Source organism: Mytilus californianus, unplaced genomic scaffold (genome assembly GCF_021869535.1).
Source record: "Mytilus californianus isolate M0D057914Y unplaced genomic scaffold, xbMytCali1.0.p SCAF_1, whole genome shotgun sequence".
NCBI classification, from domain to species: domain Eukaryota; kingdom Metazoa; phylum Mollusca; class Bivalvia; order Mytilida; family Mytilidae; genus Mytilus; species Mytilus californianus.
The window spans coordinates 8679114-8697828 of record NW_026262581.1 but is presented as its reverse complement, the minus strand read 5'-3'; the positions used below and the strand labels follow the sequence as shown (position 1 = coordinate 8697828).

Below are 18715 nucleotides of genomic sequence, written 5' to 3'. Positions count from 1 at the left end.
GGTCCTGCATTTCTCAGACTGTTTATGATGTCTTTACTCTGAATCTGTTGGATTTGTACTGATTGATACTTTAGTCTGGGAGAACATGATTTATTTATTAGATGTAATTGGCTTTGAACTAGCTTTCAGTAACTGTGAGTACTCTTATATCAGAACTTTGTGTCTATTGTTTTTACGTTAGTTGTTTTTTTGTGCTCCTTTAAGAGTCCTTACCTATCTATTTCGTTGAGCCATTTGCAACTGATTTTTACAGTTTGTTCTAATGTTGTGCTGTTACACCTCTGTCCCAGGTAAGGTTGAGGGTTGAGGTCTCACAAACATTATTTATGTGCCTGTCCCAAGTCAGGAGCCTGTAATTCAGTGTTTGCTGTTGGTTCACGTTCTTGTAAATTGAATTGTTATAAATTAGGCCATTAGTTTTTTGTCTGAATTGTTTTTCAATTTCCTTGTCATTGCCTTTTATAGCTGATGATACGGCATCGGTTTTTCTCATTGTTGAAGGCCATACAGTGACTTACAATTGTTGACTTCCACATCTATTTGGTGGATAGTTTTAATTGGAAGTCAACCACGTTTCCTTCTTTTCATTTCATGTAAAGGTCTATTTATTATGTGCATAGACCTTTAATGCAATGCTTTACATGGCAGGTAAAAGTATGTATGTGTGTATGTTCTGACATATCCTGGTTGTCCTGGTGTATTTTCTGGCTTTATTGAGCTGTATAATTGCTGTCTAATTGATATTTTAACCAATTAATTTTTTAAAAACATAAGCTTAAGCTGTGCAATATTTATAAACATTGTAAGTCAGCAACCAAACATTACTTTTAAGTTTTTTAAAATGACATCTAAATTCACCATAATGGCCTTCAACAATAGATTATACATAAAAAGGATAACATTGGTTACCAAAAATATTGGACAGACCAGCAGAGCACATCAACAGCTGACTCCTCTGAAAAATTAAAATAAAAACATCAACAAACAAAAAAAAAAATCTCAGATTTGTTCATCATTATTTTTTTGTTAATATAATTATCTCAGATTTTACATAAAAACATTTTCTAAATATTTTTTAAATACCAGTATATCTGGAATAACTATGCATTGTCTCAACTCATTGAAAGGGGTTTATATGGCCTTGGAACAATGAAAAATGGTAACAACACTTTGTGTAGAACACCTTTCCAGTATTGCACTAGGTGCTGCAGTCATTTGGGAATTTAATGGCGGCAAAATTTTCTTTATCAGTTTTAAGTCAACTTCGAATAAATTGCCTTTATAATGCATGAAATACTTTTCCAGACATTTGGCAAACAATGATTAAAAAAGTGCATGGTAAGAAAAATTTCCACTGAATCTATTTACTGACAGCGTCATTTTCAAAAGTCTTTCAGTCTTTATTGAAGTTCACCCTTGGTAAGTATGATACATGTTATAAGACCTTTATACCATAGACTTATTACAATTCAGTTTTAATCCATTATGGAGGGAAAACATTATCGTGTGTCTACAACCCACAACTTTTAGAACACCCCATAATGTAGTTGCCAACTCATCCCCTCCTCTCTTCCCCACATGAAACATTTTGCTAGCCTAAAGATTTGTGCAAAGATACTGATAAGAGGTACGATTTATTTATTACTTTAGTATAGTATAGTTTTATTCAGGCAAATTCAAGCACATATATAAAAATTCACAAGACAAAACAAGACAAATAATATATATATATATATATATATATACTTTTAAAATAGTGTCATAATATATTTCAAAAAAAGTGCTTAGAAAGAAGCCTGGGATATCCCATAAAAGCTTACATAGTATAGCTTATTTCCAATGGGGTCCCTTGTTTGAAAATATATAAAAATATTATTTCAAATTATATTTAGTAAAAGATGAAAATTATATTGTACAGAAAGACTAATATTTTGGTACAACAAATGGCAATCCTCGAGTGTCTATTAACATTTCCTCAAGATCATGATACTTGAAAGCTTCAATTATTTAATAAAATTATCACAGTAACTATAACCCATAGTAATAAAGTGATATATTATATGTCTTGGAAAAGATTACCGTATGCGCAAGACTGCTATCATTTCATTGCCATGTGGTATTGTGAATAAGCAGCTAAAACTGTTATAAAAGTAAGAAGATGTAGTATGATTGCCAATGAAGTTGCTATACACCAACAAAATGCCTTCAACAATATACAAACCCCGTTTAGTGAGCTATAAAAGACTTGCTTGACAAAATTTAAATCAATTAAAACGGGAAAACCAGGTCCTGATTTATGTCCAAAACAATAAAAAAAAAATTGATAGACAGCATATAGCTGCATAGATTGGAAGTACTTAAACCAGCTGAGTTCTTTTTAATATTTACCAACTGTTCATGCTTATTGACAATATTTATTATGCCGAAGTTTTACAGAGACTTGATTGTACGTGTTTCACTAAACCAATTGCATTTCATTCAAAATTCTGATCAAATTGAAATTTGTTTCATCAAATAAAACTGTTCAACTGATCAGAACTTTTTACAAAGCGCTGTAAAAGAACCACAGTGAGGACGTAGATTGTCATAGATCTTGAAAATGGCTCCGTTGAATCAGACGAAGATGAGTAGCATCCAGATATCCGCCAGACCATATGATAGTAACAAGCTAGTTCTTCTACGAGAAGAAGGGACTGCTTTGCTCGATGTGAAACCAACTGTAAACTGGACATGATAAAGGGAAATGAATATGAATCCTCCTTTGAAATAGATCGCCAACGTCCTAGTTCTCAAGGTAACAATCCGCAGGATAAATTGATACCCTACCGGACACGTTATTCTGACTCCGAACCAAGCAGTTTTTGCTCTTACTCCTTAATGCCGCGTGCTTAGTGAAGAAGTAGCAGATACCAATCTTAAAAGTCTTTGATTTGACCCAGCCAGGATGCGAGCACGCTACCACGAGACTATCGAGGTTGTTTTGATTATTAACTATTATGATAGTAGGTGTGTCATGAAAAAAAAACGACTTGCAATTGTACAATATGAATAAATAAATGAGATATGTCAATGAGACAGCATCCCAAAAGAAAGAATTAACCAATAGACGTACTAGATATACTTCAGGAGCACATGAGATTACCCCGGTTTTTTGGTGGGGTTCTTGTTGCTCAGTCTTTAGTTTTCTATGTTGTGTTTTGTATACTGTTTTTTTTTTTTGCCATGGCGTTTTCATTTTATTTTCGACATGTGAGTTTGAATGTCCCTTTTGTATCATTTGCCTCTCTTCTAGAACTGAAACAAATGTAAAGTGAAAGGGTGTGCCGCTGATTCATACTTATAGATTATGTAGGAGAAAAGAAATTCCGGTTTCATTTGGGCTGCAAATTGTGTGCACTTTTTAAACAAATGCTGTTTTTTTAATTCCTACTAAGTGAATTCTTTAAGGCAAGATGAAAACTTTCATGGCCACGATTGGTGTCATTGGAACATTCATCATATATCTTCTAAAATGTATTTGCAGATATCAAATTATATAACTGCCTCCTCTATAACACATTGCAAGATAATTTGATTTTCAACTTTAAAACTGTTGGCAAATTTTAGAATAAATACGGTCTTATAATTGTCATTGTTTTCATAATAAATATAAAATATTTCATCTTTCATTGATTGATAAATCTTTTTTCTGTATCCGATCATAGAGGCTATTTTCTAATTATTTCGTCTATTTTCTGCATTTTTAAGTTCAAAATCGGATTAGAAGGTACTTATTTTTGTAATGGAAAACATTTAATACTTTGATCAATGACATTTGTTATTACGTGTATATAAAAATACAATCATGAGGATTTCATTTGATGCCATTTAGTGCTGCTTTACAATGCTAGCGGCCTTGTCAAATAAGCTGCTGTTTTCACGATTCGTGTTTTCGTTAATGAGATAGTGATTATAGAGTTATAAGTCTTGAATTATCAAGTTTGTTTTTTAACATTTTGATTGAGAAGGCCTTCTTATTACAGTCTTTACATTTTGCAAGTATATAATTTATTACTTTTCAAACTTGCTCCTTTTTATTATCATCAATTTTAAGTTACTATAATGCCATATACCACTTTCTTCATCAAACAAGATCTTTTTAAATCAATGATTAACCAAATAAATTAATCCAGATTAATAGGTTTTATCCGCTTAGCTATGCATAAACTTTTAAAACATTTTTACTGACGGTGTTTCAAATACAATACTACAAAATGGCGAACGAAAAAACTATGAAGGGGAATATAGAAGAATTTGCAGTTCAGATGAAACGATTGGTGAACAACAAAGAGCAAAGGTATGTCAGAATCTCGGATCAGAACATCTACTTATGTTCGTGTATAGCTCACAATGTAATTTAACGGCAAAAATGTTTGATATTATATCTCAAACCTTTACCTGGTAACCAAATAATATGGTAATTTCTTGACATATTTGAATTTAGATTTTATGGAACTGTAGTCTGAGATTTTTTAAATGTGTATTCTAACTTCCAAGTCACAGGCATAACAGTCCTATAAAATACTCCTTTTTACATGTCCAGGATGGTCACAGATAGATACGGAGAGTATACAAATATTTCGTATATAATATATTTTCAGTGACATTAAATTTTTGATTGGATCAAACAGAAAACCTATATACGCACACAGATGCATCCTAGCCAATCGGTGTGCTGTTTTCAAGGCAATGTTTCAGGATCAGGCACAAAGAGCCGGTGTGGTAGATAATACTGTTCCTTTTGTTTTGGCAGACATGACACCGGATATATTTCTCGCTGTGATGGAATTTATCTACACCAACTGTGTCACACTGACACCAAAAATTGTAGGTTTTATGTATTTATTTTCTGAGTAATACCGAAAATAGTTAATCATTTATTAATCAATTTGTTCATTGACAATGAAATCAATAAAAATAGGCAGTTCACTCACTTTAAACAAATTTCAATCACTCGTAAATTAATTTTAGTCTGAAACGGTCATTTTGATCTTTACTTCTACTGATAAGTCTGAAACGAAAAATGTCAATTCTTGGTAAGAGATAAAGTTCTTTTTCAAATATTTTCTTGTTGTAAAGCAAGTTCTGTTAAGATATATTGCTTGCAGTCTCTTTAGTACTGTTCAGTATCTTTTCAGACAATTCAGCACGTTCTAGTTTCGTACAGGTAAATAAAAGCTACTATAAACATAGACTGAACCGATCTTAATTGACCACAAGCGAATTGTCTAATCAGTACTGAATTTACCGCAGTGGTAAAGTTTGAAAATTTACTGAAGGACTGAACATAACTTAATAATTAATTTTAAGTCTTTTACGAGCTGTTCAGATCAAAATGACCGTTTCAGTTCAACATTGGTGTACTAGTAAAATTGAGAATGGAAATGGGGAATGTGTCAAAGAGACAACAACCCGACCAAAGAGCAGAAAACAGCCCAAGGACACCAATGGGTCTTCAACACAGCGAGAAAATCCCGCACCCGGAGGCGGGCTTCAGCTGGCCCCTTAACAAAAATGTGTACTAGTTCAGTGAAAATGGACGTCACACTGAACTCCGAAACAAATAAATGAACTAAAATTAAAAAAAAAACATACAAGACATCCATGTGAATAGTTTAAAGTAACTATATTTTTGCATGCTCAAGTTATTAATTGTAGTTGACTATACAATTGCCAAATACATTCTTGGTAATTTAATTTCTGTATGTTCAATTATCAAATGGATATGACTTTATAAATACCGTTTGTGATAAAGAAGTAATTAATATATGCATAAGCTACGCGTGTACTTGTTTTAAAAGTAAGTAGTATTGGGTTTACATCAAGAATTGCAACACTCTTACGATCATCAATTTACTGACTTTTATTAACTTTAATGTATGTAATTATTTGAAAACGAAGGTCACCTGGAGTCTTGTACTTCTGTTTTGCAGGCTATTGATTCGCTTGGAATAGGATTAGAATACGGGCTAGAAGAATTAAGAAAGGTATATAGAAATTATGCATATCATGATATAGAGATACAGCCGTGTCAATTAGTATTTCAACTTGGTATGCTAAATGTGCACCACTGGGAAAAGGGGGCATTGCAGTGGAATCAGAATTTGATGCAGTACATATGAAAAAAAAAATTAATTGTATAAAATCTTCATCTTAACTAAATTTAAGGAACATAAATAAATAATTTAGCCCTTCTTTTTGTTGGATGCAGTGAATATTTTTTACTTACCAGCTTCATCGAAAAAAGGTGCGAGTGAATCCAAAGATTTGGTGCTTTGAAAAATGTAATTTGTATTAAAATAGTGCAGGATTTTTCATTTGACATTTATGAAAATTGTACAAAGGAGACTCCATCACCGCTGTAAAGTGTTGTCGTGGAACTTTCAACAAAATACGGTATGACCTACCTCAGGATTAGCATGCATACCAAAGTTGTGGTGTGATCGTCAGTTTGCAAAGAATTTTGCTCAAACCGGTGCTAGTTTTAAACTTGCATTGAGGCGAGAGATGTTTTGCTCCGTGTTCAAGGCCTCACTGTGACCTTAATACGAAGAACAGCAATAAAATAGCTGTTCATTTGCTTTTGTGGTTTTTGCTGTGCTTATTCTGATTTTGTGTCATGGATAGATACCGCGTATCCTTTCTTTTCTATTATATGTGTTAAGGAATGTTTTTTTATTGTAGAGTTTTGTAACAAGAGGATTAATTAAGTGTTTTATGGACATTTATATTGCTTATCATTGGATTTTATGTCACAAAATGTTACTTCCCAAAATGTTGACACTCTTCGTATTCGAAAAATGCAATTAAAAATTTGGAAACGAGTCTTACTTTCTGAACTCAGGGTGTGTACAGAGTTCAAAGAAAATGCAGTATGTGTAATCGTAGCGGACCTGGAATTTTAGTTCGCAGAGTTATGTCCTAGAATTGGTTTGCCGAGATATAATGTCATACAGGCGTTTAGCAATTAAGCAAACTTTTTGCATTAAATTTCATGCGGACGGTTGGTTACCTTGTCAACTAGCACGTTAAACATAAAGCTCAGCGTCTAAAGATTTACACATTTTATAAAATCTGGTTACAAATATTTATTGTTAGAAGTTTCTCAATTGTTGTTACCATTTAGCTTGCAGGCTGCTATTTGATAGAGAATTTAGCAGTTCACAACGTTTGTGAATGTCTACAAGCATCCATAGTGTTCGCCCAGAATGAACTCAAAGACGCATGCATCTTATTTATTGATGACCACACAGAGGTATGTTATATATGTTTGTGTCTGTTTTCTGATTTGTTTTGTTCTTTCTTGTGAAAAAAAATCGTGAATGCCAGATATAGCCATCCTACATGTCGTCGGCATTGTCGTGTTGTCAACATTGAAGTCAGTCTGTGGTTACATTTTTTTCAGACATCAATAACCATGGAATTTTACGAAACTTGCAAAGAAGGTTCTTAAGAACAGTGTCCAGAGCTATTTTTTTAAACGGTTTCTTCATTTTTCCGTATTTTACTGATAACTTGCATTTTTTACGATTAAAATTTAGATACAATTTAGGGTTAAAGATTTTTAGACATCAATAACTTGTTCAAACCTTCATTGAATTCTATGAAACTTGGACAGAAGCTTCTTCGTGATCAGTAGATAGCAAAGTTGTGTCACACAGTGGTCTTTTATCTTGTTCATTCTTTGTATTTTACTGATAAAAATAGACTTAGTTTTGTTGCAGTCCACATTATACTTTTTGCAATGACCGCAGAATTCGCAGGAGTTACACGGGTTCTGCAGAACCCTTAACGTTTTTTTTAATCTAATATTCTTTTGGTAATACTTTTATGGAAATGCTAAAATCAAGTAGTAAGTTACTGACATTTGTTTAACCTCACAGAGTGGTGTGTGTGGTGGTGGTGGTGGTGGTGGTGGTGGTGGTGGGGGGGGACTTTGTATTGGCTCTGTGTGGTGTGTAAATACACTAAAGCAGTAGCGTGCACTTTAAAAAAAACATCAACAATTGTTTGGGGAATTAATGGTAGATTTGTTACAAGGCAAACTTTCTGAACCTATCCAACATGCCCTCATTGTCTATAGTGGAAATAAAAGGAAATCAGCCCATTTATCCCATACGACAACTTCAGATTTAATATTTTTCACTTTCGAGACTCTTTTTGCTAGTCAGTATATACCATGAAACTACATACAAACAAAGCATAAGTTCAATTGTTTAAAGTTTTTTTTAAAAATCAGCAAAAGTCAAAAAGATTTTCCGAAGAATAAAATCAAATTTTCAAACTGGGTTTTCCTGCAATAATATCAACTACACAATAGATCTATCCCCAAATGTTAAAATTCTTGCAACAAAATATCAACATTGTGCGAACAGTTATGAATATGAATTAAAGACATGAAAGATTATTTTTAGGATGTGTTTAAATCAAAGGGATTTGCAGAGCTGTCCGAAGACTCATTGGTGGAGACATTAAAGAGCGATGGTTTAACAATGGACGAATCGAAGATACTGAAATACCTAAGAGACTGGTCACAAGTGAACTCTGTAAGTCAATAAATTTTTTGGCAATTTTCATATAGACATTTTATCTCCCTTATTGAATAAATTTTAAGTCGTGTTGTACTAACCACCTACAACTATCCGTATACGATACTAACGTACATACACATACATATATACAATTTGAGAAAAACCATAAAATAGTTTAGGTAAGATAAGAACTTTATAAGTGTGAACACCAATCAAGAGGACTGTTACTAAAAATAATAATACAAATATGTTACTATGACAAACTTAATTTTATTTAATGCGTGACAAACATGTTCCCATACAATTAGCATTTAAATTATTATATTAAGAGCATTAATACCATAAGACTTAACGACCTAATGAAATGGACCAAGACAAGCAACATTTTGTTACTAATATGCCTAAGGATTGTAATATGTTAAAAGATAGACGGAAGATAATCAAGGGATATGCACACTTATTGTTCGTAGTCAAACTGACAACGCCATGGCAAAAACGAAAAACGACAAAAAGTAAAAAACTAAACATGCTAAAGACTGACAAAAGAACAACATACATATTAATCGCTACAACAAACTCGAGACAACAAATGCAGATTTCATAAAGCAGATACCCTCTTTAGAAGGCTCGCATAATTTGTAAACAATTACATCATAAAGAAACTGAAATCAACTCATGGTTAATTTTACGTCAAGTACGCAAATTGTCAAAGACGTGAATAGTCTACGCGGAGGAAATCGTTATCATCTAGCTAGAACACCGAGACAAAAACACATTAGAAGCACATTTTGTGTCATCTCCCTTTGTACATAATAGTAACATTTTTTTTTTCATTTCCAAATAAGAAAGGTACCGTTTCGTAACCCTCGTTACATATTTTGTATTTTGCTTTTAAAGAAGTATCATAAAGGTGAAGTAATGCATTATTAGAATCAACACTTTTTTTAAGAATTATTGATGTATAAACTGAATAATGTAAAGTTTGTGAGTCAGCTGCCTAGTTTACACACATAACCTCTAGAAAAATGGGTTTAATCCCAAAGCATTTGGCTTTTTCTTTACTTCCAATTTCAACTTATATCGCGCATGAGTATATCCCAGTGAAATTGACATAGATTTTGGTCAGGTTACGAATGCCACATTCAAGTTTGTGTAGATATGCAAATTATATTAAAAATATCACAAAATTAAACATAGGATTCAATTACTTTAAAAGAACACCGAATATATATTAAACGATACAACGAATGCAGAAAAACAAATTAGTTGTAAAATTATTGTAACACGAGGTCTAACGTTACAGGTCGTTCTGAAGAAGCCTTATGTAGAGATAGGAAAGAAAGCAGTAAAACAGATCAGATTAACACTTTTTACCCCAGAAGAAATAGAGAAAATTGAAGTAGAAAATAGAAAAGAACCCTTTGTACCAGTAAGTCATTTAATTTGTTTTGTATAATCAAACCGAAGCCAACATAAAAATAATGAAAGTGTTAATATAATTTTCCTAACTTTTTTTGTTATTCAAAGGAGAAAGACCGTCTACTACAAGTTCTACCACTGCTACGTCTAGTTCTTACACTACTATTACTAGTTCTATCACTTATACTACAAGTTTTATCAATACTACTACAAGTTCTACCACTGTTACGACTAGTTCTATCACTTATACTACAAGTTTTATCAATACAACTACAAGTTCTACCACTGTTACGACTAGTTCTATCGCTACAACTACTAGTTCTAACACTACAACTACTAGTTCTACCACTACTTCTACTTCCACTACAACTACTAGTTCTACCACTACAACTACAAGTTCTACCACTACTACGTCTAGTTCTTACACTACTACTACTAGTTCTATCACTTATACTACAAGTTTTATCAATACTACTACAAGTTCTACCACTGTTACGACTAGTTCTGTCACTTATACTACAGGTTTTATCAATACAACTACAAGTTCTACCACTGTTACGACTAGTTCTATCGCTACAACTACTAGTTCTAGCACTACTTCTACTGCCACTACAACTACTAGTTCTACCACAACAACTACAAGTTCTACCACTACTACGTCTAGTTCTTACACTACTACTACTAGTTCTATCACTTATACTACAAGTTCTATCAATACTACTACAAGTTCTACCACTGTTACGACTAGTTCTATCGCTACAACTACTACAACTACTAGTTCTAACACTACTACTACTGCCACTACAACGACTAGTTCTACCACTACAACTACTAGTTCTACCACTATTACTACTAGTTCTACCACTGCACCTTCTAGTTCTATCACTACAACTACTAGTTCTACCACTGCAACTACTAGTTCTACCACTAAATCTACTAATTATTTTACTTATACTAATAATAAAAGTAAACAAACATAAATTTGAGACTACAGATAACATTTATGAAAATATATCGTTGCGTAGAGCTCTATGTTTTTAAACTTTTTTATTTAAAAAATGTGTGTATTTAATATACTTTTCATTTGATTTGCAGATCGAGTGCTTCAGCGTAGCATGGAAATTTCATGCAACAAAGAAAAGCGACAGTGGTAATCCTCTTATGAGAGTGCGTACAGGCACAGAAAGCAGGGAACACCATACTCACTTGTTAACCGAAGCACCCTCAGCTTAAACGTCGATAAATATGACATGACCAGTAGTATTGCTAGGATGTTTTTTTTCTTCAAAAAAATCTGTCTGACGGTTGTTTCTTATTTGACATTTGTATTTAATTGAGTAAGTAAATTTTGTCTTCAATAGAGCAAAGGATTTGGGCCAGGTGAGCTAAAAAGGGAAAGTAATAAAGTAATTATTTAACAGAGTTATTCTAAGAACATTTTATATATTGGGAGATTTGTGTTGAAGCACAGATAATCCCTTATTTCTTAAATGATCTTAAATCGCGCTACTTTTTATGTCGCATTCTTATGTGAGAATATTTGATCATTTTTATTATTTAACGATGGTATCTTAACTGTGTTACGCTTTAAAATGTATCAAATAATAAATTAAAAGATAATTCAGTTTTATTGTTACCTCAATTGTCACACATTACTGGCTTTCGATACAAGGTCCCCGCAGACTGGATGAAATTGAGTTAAATTTTAATTAAGAACTGGTTTAAAGCCACTGGGAGCCTATGAGTGATAGAATGTGTCACAGTAAAGCTTGAGAAGCAGTTTCTGACCAATGAGGAGTTTTGATTCGTTACTCTGATTACACATTTGTCTTTATGTTGATTGTTTAGCGTGATTAATGAAGGTCATAGATTGTTATTAGATTTTGCATTTAACTTCGGCGTGTTAAACTAAAAACTAAAAATTAAAAAAACATGCATCCCTTTAACATGTTTAATGTTCTGAAGTATAATTGAATGATTTCTTTCAAAATTAAAATAGATGTAAATTCGTTTTGAATGAACGTGGAAAAAAATCTTTTTAAAATTTTCTAAAAATCCTAAAATTTAAAAACCAGCCCATAGATTTTCTTTAACAATTTATTTTTTTGCTACATAAATTTCCGTTTGATTGATATAGAATAACCAAAGGGTCATTGACTCGTATTTGATGTATTAACCAAGTACAGATGACAACGTATATGCTTCAAATGTCGTAGCACCGAATTTGTACTTATCGTGAACACGAAGGGCGCCACATGAGGAGCAGGATCTGCTTATCCTTTCCTTACATAAGATCACACTCGGTTCGTATTGCTCAGTCTTTAGTTTAATACGTTACGGTAGTGTTTGTGTAGACTGTTGTTCGTCATTTCGTCATTTTCGGTTTTTTTTTATGGTTTTGTCGCTTTCCCTTCGACTTATGAATTTTGATTGTCCCTTTCCGTATCTTCCGCCTCTTTGCGAGATACGTTGTTCTGACTTTGAACCTACCCGCACTTGAGGCTAGTATACTACCACGAGACCAGAGGTTTGGAAAATTTATAGTGACCAAATATGGATAAATTTGTGTAGCGGTATATTACCAAAAGGAACATGTGGTGAACCTCTTGTTACCGGGTGGTGAATGATATCCATGGTTACTTACAATTCACAATCACTGGTATCGATTCAGTGCTGATATATGCGACACGATTATTGCAGTCTTCAAAATTTTAAGTACGTGAAGTAAACTCAGGAGCCTCTGGCCTTTGTTAGTCTTGTGTGTTTTTTTTAATTTTAGTTCATTTGTATGTTTCGGAGTTTAGTGTGATGTCCATTTTCACTGAACTAGTACACATTTTTGTTTAGGGGCCAGCTTAAGCCCGCCTCCGGGTGCGGGATTTTCTCGCTGTGTTGAAGACCCATTGGTGGCCTTGAGCTGTTTTCTAATCTTTGGTCGGGTTGTTGTCTCTTTGACACATTCCCCATTTCCATTCTCAATTTTATTGTTGACTATCTTCCATACTTGGTCTGTACTCTGGATAAACCGCTATCAGATTTTGCATCAATGTATTGCTTCGCGGTAAGACACGTCCAGTTTTCACCTTTTAAATTAAGTGATAGTAAACTGTCTCATTATGATTTATAAAAATCGCATTTTCATGATTAATATTAATTTAGCTAAAGTCACAACAAAGCCACGATACACGTCTTCTAACTTTTTGGGCCAGTGAATATATAACGATGTTAGTCAAGTGCACAAGGAATCTTACAGTATTCTTTTCAGAATTTATAAGTTGGCTTCAACCGTTTTTTTAAAAGGGGGCAACGAATGTTTCATTTGTTACTGCTTTTCTAAAAATCCATTAACTCTTTCAATTCAATATGTTAGCAATGTATAAAATCATATTGAAACGATGATTTACAGTCACACTAAACATATTAAAAAAATGTTCATTTTATAATCCATGATAGCTGCATGTTTTCTTTGATATCTCACCACATAAAGCATTATATAAATATAATTTAGAATATTGAAAATATCAATATTAAACTCATCTGTTACCAAAGGTATGAGTGTATTCTACGCAGTCATTAAAGAAACATGAAATATTCTATATTGAAAATGATGTTATCATTATGGTATGCATTAGCTTTTGTTGTAAGCTCATGCTTGAATGTCCCAACAGTGTAGCAGTATTATCGAAACATACATTTGTTTTGTGAAAGTCTGAATCATATATTTGCTGATAAAAGGACTGTATATGTCTCCAGACGTAAGTACGAGAGTTTGTAAATTTCAGTTCAACAAAACATTGCTCAATCGAATGCATTAAATTCTACATTAAATAATTTTAGAATTCTAACTCTACAAATGTATTTCTTTTTATGCAATTTATAAAATTGTTGAAAACAACTTAATATGAAAGATGTGAAGAAATCAGACAAAAAAAGGCATTCATAAAACACAAAACAAAATTTTGTGGGATACATCAAACTTAAGACTGTCTCTGCAAAGAAAAGCGTGTCTCCTCGTTAACTTCCGAAGAAGAAGAAAAAATGAGCTTTGACGGTTTACCAATGTTTTCATTATTCTCAAATATGACTGAGAACTTGGCGTTTTGATTCTCAAAAATATAGAGCTCAGATTTTGTCATTTGTTATTTATTGTTTTAATATGACTTCTAAAATAATTAGTGAAATTGCAATAGATCAATTGAAATATTCATTTGGATGTGCAAATCTAAAGGAACGGGCACGATGTTGAATTCAAAACTACTTGGACAGTAGCATTTGAGGAGCTGTGTTATACTATATTCATAAAAGAGAAACTCGACCTACATTAAGCATCTTCCGCAAATTTCTTCGTTTTCTTAGTTTTACAGTGCAATTTCAAGAATTCAAAGCCCCTGCATGTGATTCTTTAACAAATATAGACTTGATTTCGGATAATATCAAGGACGATGGATCACATCGGTAAATGTAATCTTATAGGATAAATTATGCTAATTCGTAGTTTCAATATTATAATCTTATCAATACGAGATGAAAACCATAAAAGAATAGAGAAAAGAAATGTTAGATACCAACATTGAGACCAGATCAACTGCTCAATTTGAATATGTTTATGTTATTGTTGAGATTCTAGTCCAGATAAAAAATCTAAATGTTGTTTAGACAATATATGTACCATAACTATGCATTTTTTTGTCATTGATGAAAAAACTGGAGTTTGAACTTTAAAGTAATATGATATTTCAAATTGAAAAAAAGTTGAATAGCTTATATACATTGTACTTGAATGGCTTATTTTACTATAAATAGATATAAGAAGATGTGGTATGAGTGCCAATGAGACAACTCTCCATCCAAGTCAAAATTGATAAAAGTAAACCATTATAGGTCAAAGTACGGTCTTCAACACGGAGCCTTGGCTCACACCGAACAGCAAGCTATAAAGGGCCCCAAAAATTACTACATGTAGTGTAAAACCATTCAAACGGGAAAACCAACGGTCTAATCTATATAAAAAACGAGAAACGAGAAACACTTATGAACCACATCAACAAACGACAACTACTGAACATCAGATATAAAGTCTATAAAAACCGTGTACATGAACTTTTTGTTAAAAGTAAATCCTTTATCTTATCAAAATCTTCAGAAACGCACTGCTCAAATGCGAGGGAAAACCGTGATTAAAAGAATGTTTGTTTTATATGACTTTAAAATCTGATTGACCATCACAATATTTTAATTATAATGCCTATCATTTATTTAAATGCAAATTTCGCATGATATTGCACTACTTCAATTATAATCGAAATTAAAAGGGGAAGTAGTTTTGGGTGCTCATGAAGCCTGTTTGGTCTCGCCATATGCAATGTTCATACATTTTAAAACTCTGCATCTGTGTAGATTTCAAACAGTAGCGTCGTCGTGAACAGAGCACTTGACGACACGATCTTGTGTAATGCTCAAAGAAAAGTTGTACAGAAATGCAATATAGAAAAATTTTTTTTTTTAGTATAGCTTCAAAGGATACGTAAGCGAACTGATACCAATTCAAAATAATCCCAGACGCAAAAATATAATTACAATAGTATTTTTTTTTATAAGATGGAAATCAAACAATTATCCTGTTTTTTTATCTTGATATAAGAAGTTCCAACCCAATGGGATGTCATATGGAATGATTTGCCATCGTTGGTAATCTTCCAAAGAGTTCTAAGATTTAAAAAAAAATCATTTAGTTCGCTGTGTCTGTGTTTTCTCATCATGAACACAACATTTTAATCATAAAAAAGATACAAGATCAAGGATGTTGACATCATAACTTGTTAAGATTGGTATTACATTCTATCCTAACATTAAAGAATAATTGTTGGATTTTAATTTGAAAAAAAGGTTTCACACCACCTAAAATGTTTATCGAAAACAAACCAAATTAACAGTTTTTTTTACTTTTTATTTACTTTGTTGGTTGATTGATTGTTGTTTGCTTTACGTCGAGTGGTAAATATTTCATGTTCAGGACAAGAACAAATTAACGATAAATACAACATGTAGGTCCTGTATATGAGCGACCGGGATGAAGGGCCGGAAGTTTGGATTGCCACTGGAAAATTAGGGTATATACCGAAATTTAGCCTTGTAACATGCCACAAACGGACCCTCGAAGTGTTGTTGCAAGGGTTCTTAACTTGCTGAGATGTTTTATTTGGTAAAACCTTTACAAAGGGGCATTAGCTATGAAGTTGGCAAAAACTCAAAATATGATTTTTTTTGTTACAAACATTTATCAAAATAAGCTCAAAGACATTGATGATGTACAATTGACTTGCAAGTCATTAATTCAACTCATTTGAATCTGACTTCATGGGAACTTCAATTTAACCCTTAACTGGGATGGGCTTCGCATGAGCTAACCATGGTTAATTATTAAAAAGAAAAGAATGTCGACATTGAAAAGTGAAACAAGGCAGCCACCGGGAAGTTCCATTTCGATGACTGATTCTGCCCACAAAAAACTCAGACAAAAAATCATTCAAATACAGGTAAAACGATGATTTACATTTTTTTAATTAATGACAAGAAACAGACTTAGAAAAAACGTCATTTTAAGATTGCATGTACTTGCCTGAATATTGATATTAATATTTATGTTACATCAGGTCATATGACCACAGGCACTTGTCTCTGAAAGAAAATCCATATATACCTTAATATAACACTAAGGTATATATATGCAAAGTTATTTTTCAGAGACAAGTGCCTGTAAAACTTATACACAATGCCATTTACCTGTGCATATGACATACGGAATTCTTCAGAGATCATCTCGATGGTTAATAAGATAGTGTCTATTCTAAAATACACATACATTATAATACGTAAGCCTATAGGGGACCTAAAAAAAATATTATATCGTTATCTCAATATATATATATCGTTATCTCGATATATTATATCGTTATCTCGATATATTATATCGTTATTTCTATATTTATATCGTTATATCGATATATTAATTTTGTTTTATCGATATAATTAAATCGTTATCTCGATATATTTATGTTCCAAAATTAAAAGTATATGTATTGGGGGAGGGGGGAGGGGCATTTTTTTCTGAACCCCACCACCCACGATTTGAACGTCTTTCCTATAAAAACTGTCGACGTCACAGAACGGCCATGGCCCCAATTTTTCAAAATGGCGGACGCCGACTGTCAAAAGGGCTGTTTTGCAACTAAATTTTTTTTTTTACAGATATCGAAATTCTAGCAGAGGGTAAGTACATAATGATCTGCCTCTTCCGAAATTTAAGTTCAGGTTGATCGGAAAACTTGTTTAAGAGCTATGGCCATTTATTTGCAATTTTTCAAAATTTTCATCATAATTTTGACAATATCTTGAAAATCGTAAAAGCAAGAGCCTTTTTTATTATTATTATTATTCCAAAATATTTCCTGTTTACAGTTATCTTAGTAGTCAAGGTAACAGACTAAGGTTCCCTGTTTACAGAAATACCATCTATCCAGGGGCAATAGAAAGATAAAAAAAGTCCACTTTATCCTTAAAGTTAAAAAAAATACAAAGTTCCCTATGCATAATAATATGATAAGAGCATACAATATAAGAAATATAAATGCATGATAATTACATAGTAGCTTTCATTGGTAGTATACATGGAATTATAAATATATATACATATACAAGTTCCATACAACACTGCATATATTTATATACTTCTTTTAGAGTAAGAAATACATTTCGAGATATAAATATATTGAGATAACGATTTAGTTATATCGATATAACGATATGATTATATCGAGGTAACAAAATAAATATATCGATATAACGGAAATAAATGGAAAAATTACTGAATTTGCCGTTTCCGCACCCTTACTTTACTTTGCCTAAACCAACTGTTATGAAAATTAAACACAATGATTATTACCAACAAACACAAATCAAGTTCGCATTTGGATTGCGTCACTTTCACCATTCACAAGTTATGTTCCTTTACTGACTCTTGCATATTTACAAGCGGAGGCATCATTCCCATAGACATATTCTTCTTTTATTTAAGTTTACAATGCACAATAATGGCAAATGAAATCTATTTAGAAGCACAGCGTGTTCAATATCAAATGTTATTAAGCAAGCATGATTTCATTATCAACAGATAAATTACTTTTCGCTTGCTCACAGAACTGCTAACATTGTGTTTGATACAATTTATTTATGTAGCTGCGCACTGATTTCATTAACACAGCAATTATCAAATTAAGCGCTTACATTTTACGTGGAACCCCAGTAACATTTACAATGAACAATGCAGAACGGTTTTATGCCCATTTTAGTTCCAACCAAATTTAAGAGCTGGATTTTTTTCTCTCTCTCACCTATACTAGATACTCGAATTCCATAAGTGTTCTTACAATAACGGCTGTAGTTCTGGGTCTGTCTGATTTTGTTTGTGGTTAGTATTGCACAATGGTTGGTGTACTGTATAGATTGTATACAATGTCTTGTAGACTGTTGCTTGTCTATTCGTCTATTTTATTGCTTGTCTTTGAGTTGTCATATCTTTCCTTCATTCATGGCTTTTGATTGGTCCTTGGTACATTCTCCCCATTTTTACTTTTTTCTGATTTAATTTAACTCTTACATTTTTTCGATAATGATAGCCGGTTAAGGAGGGTGTGCAAGTATTCACAAAACAATTTAAACACAAGTCA

At 32.5% G+C, this 18715-nt stretch overlaps 1 protein-coding gene across 1 annotated transcript; it reads left to right on the top strand.

Moving 5' to 3' along the window:
* The first annotated feature begins 4252 nt into the window (after positions 1-4252).
* On the top strand, positions 4253-11613 carry LOC127714097 (BTB/POZ domain-containing protein 19-like). The gene is made up of 7 exons (XM_052220058.1): positions 4253-4336; positions 4641-4866; positions 5973-6026; positions 7166-7294; positions 8454-8585; positions 9874-9999; positions 11085-11613. Exons 1-7 carry the CDS (start codon positions 4254-4256, stop codon positions 11220-11222), a joined length of 888 nt encoding a protein of 295 aa, XP_052076018.1. The 5' UTR covers position 4253; the 3' UTR covers positions 11223-11613.
* Positions 11614-18715: the final 7102 nt, after the last annotated feature.

Excerpts from the sequence above, each read along its gene's own strand:
- LOC127714097 (XM_052220058.1), top strand. The coding sequence starts at position 4,254 with ATGGCGAACGAAAAAACTATGAAGGGGAATATAGAAGAATTTGCAGTT. Across the intron at positions 7,295-8,453 it reads TTATTGATGACCACACAGAG|GATGTGTTTAAATCAAAGGG; the intron begins GTATGTTATATA and ends GATTATTTTTAG. Across the intron at positions 10,000-11,084 it reads GAAAAGAACCCTTTGTACCA|ATCGAGTGCTTCAGCGTAGC; the intron begins GTAAGTCATTTA and ends TTTGATTTGCAG.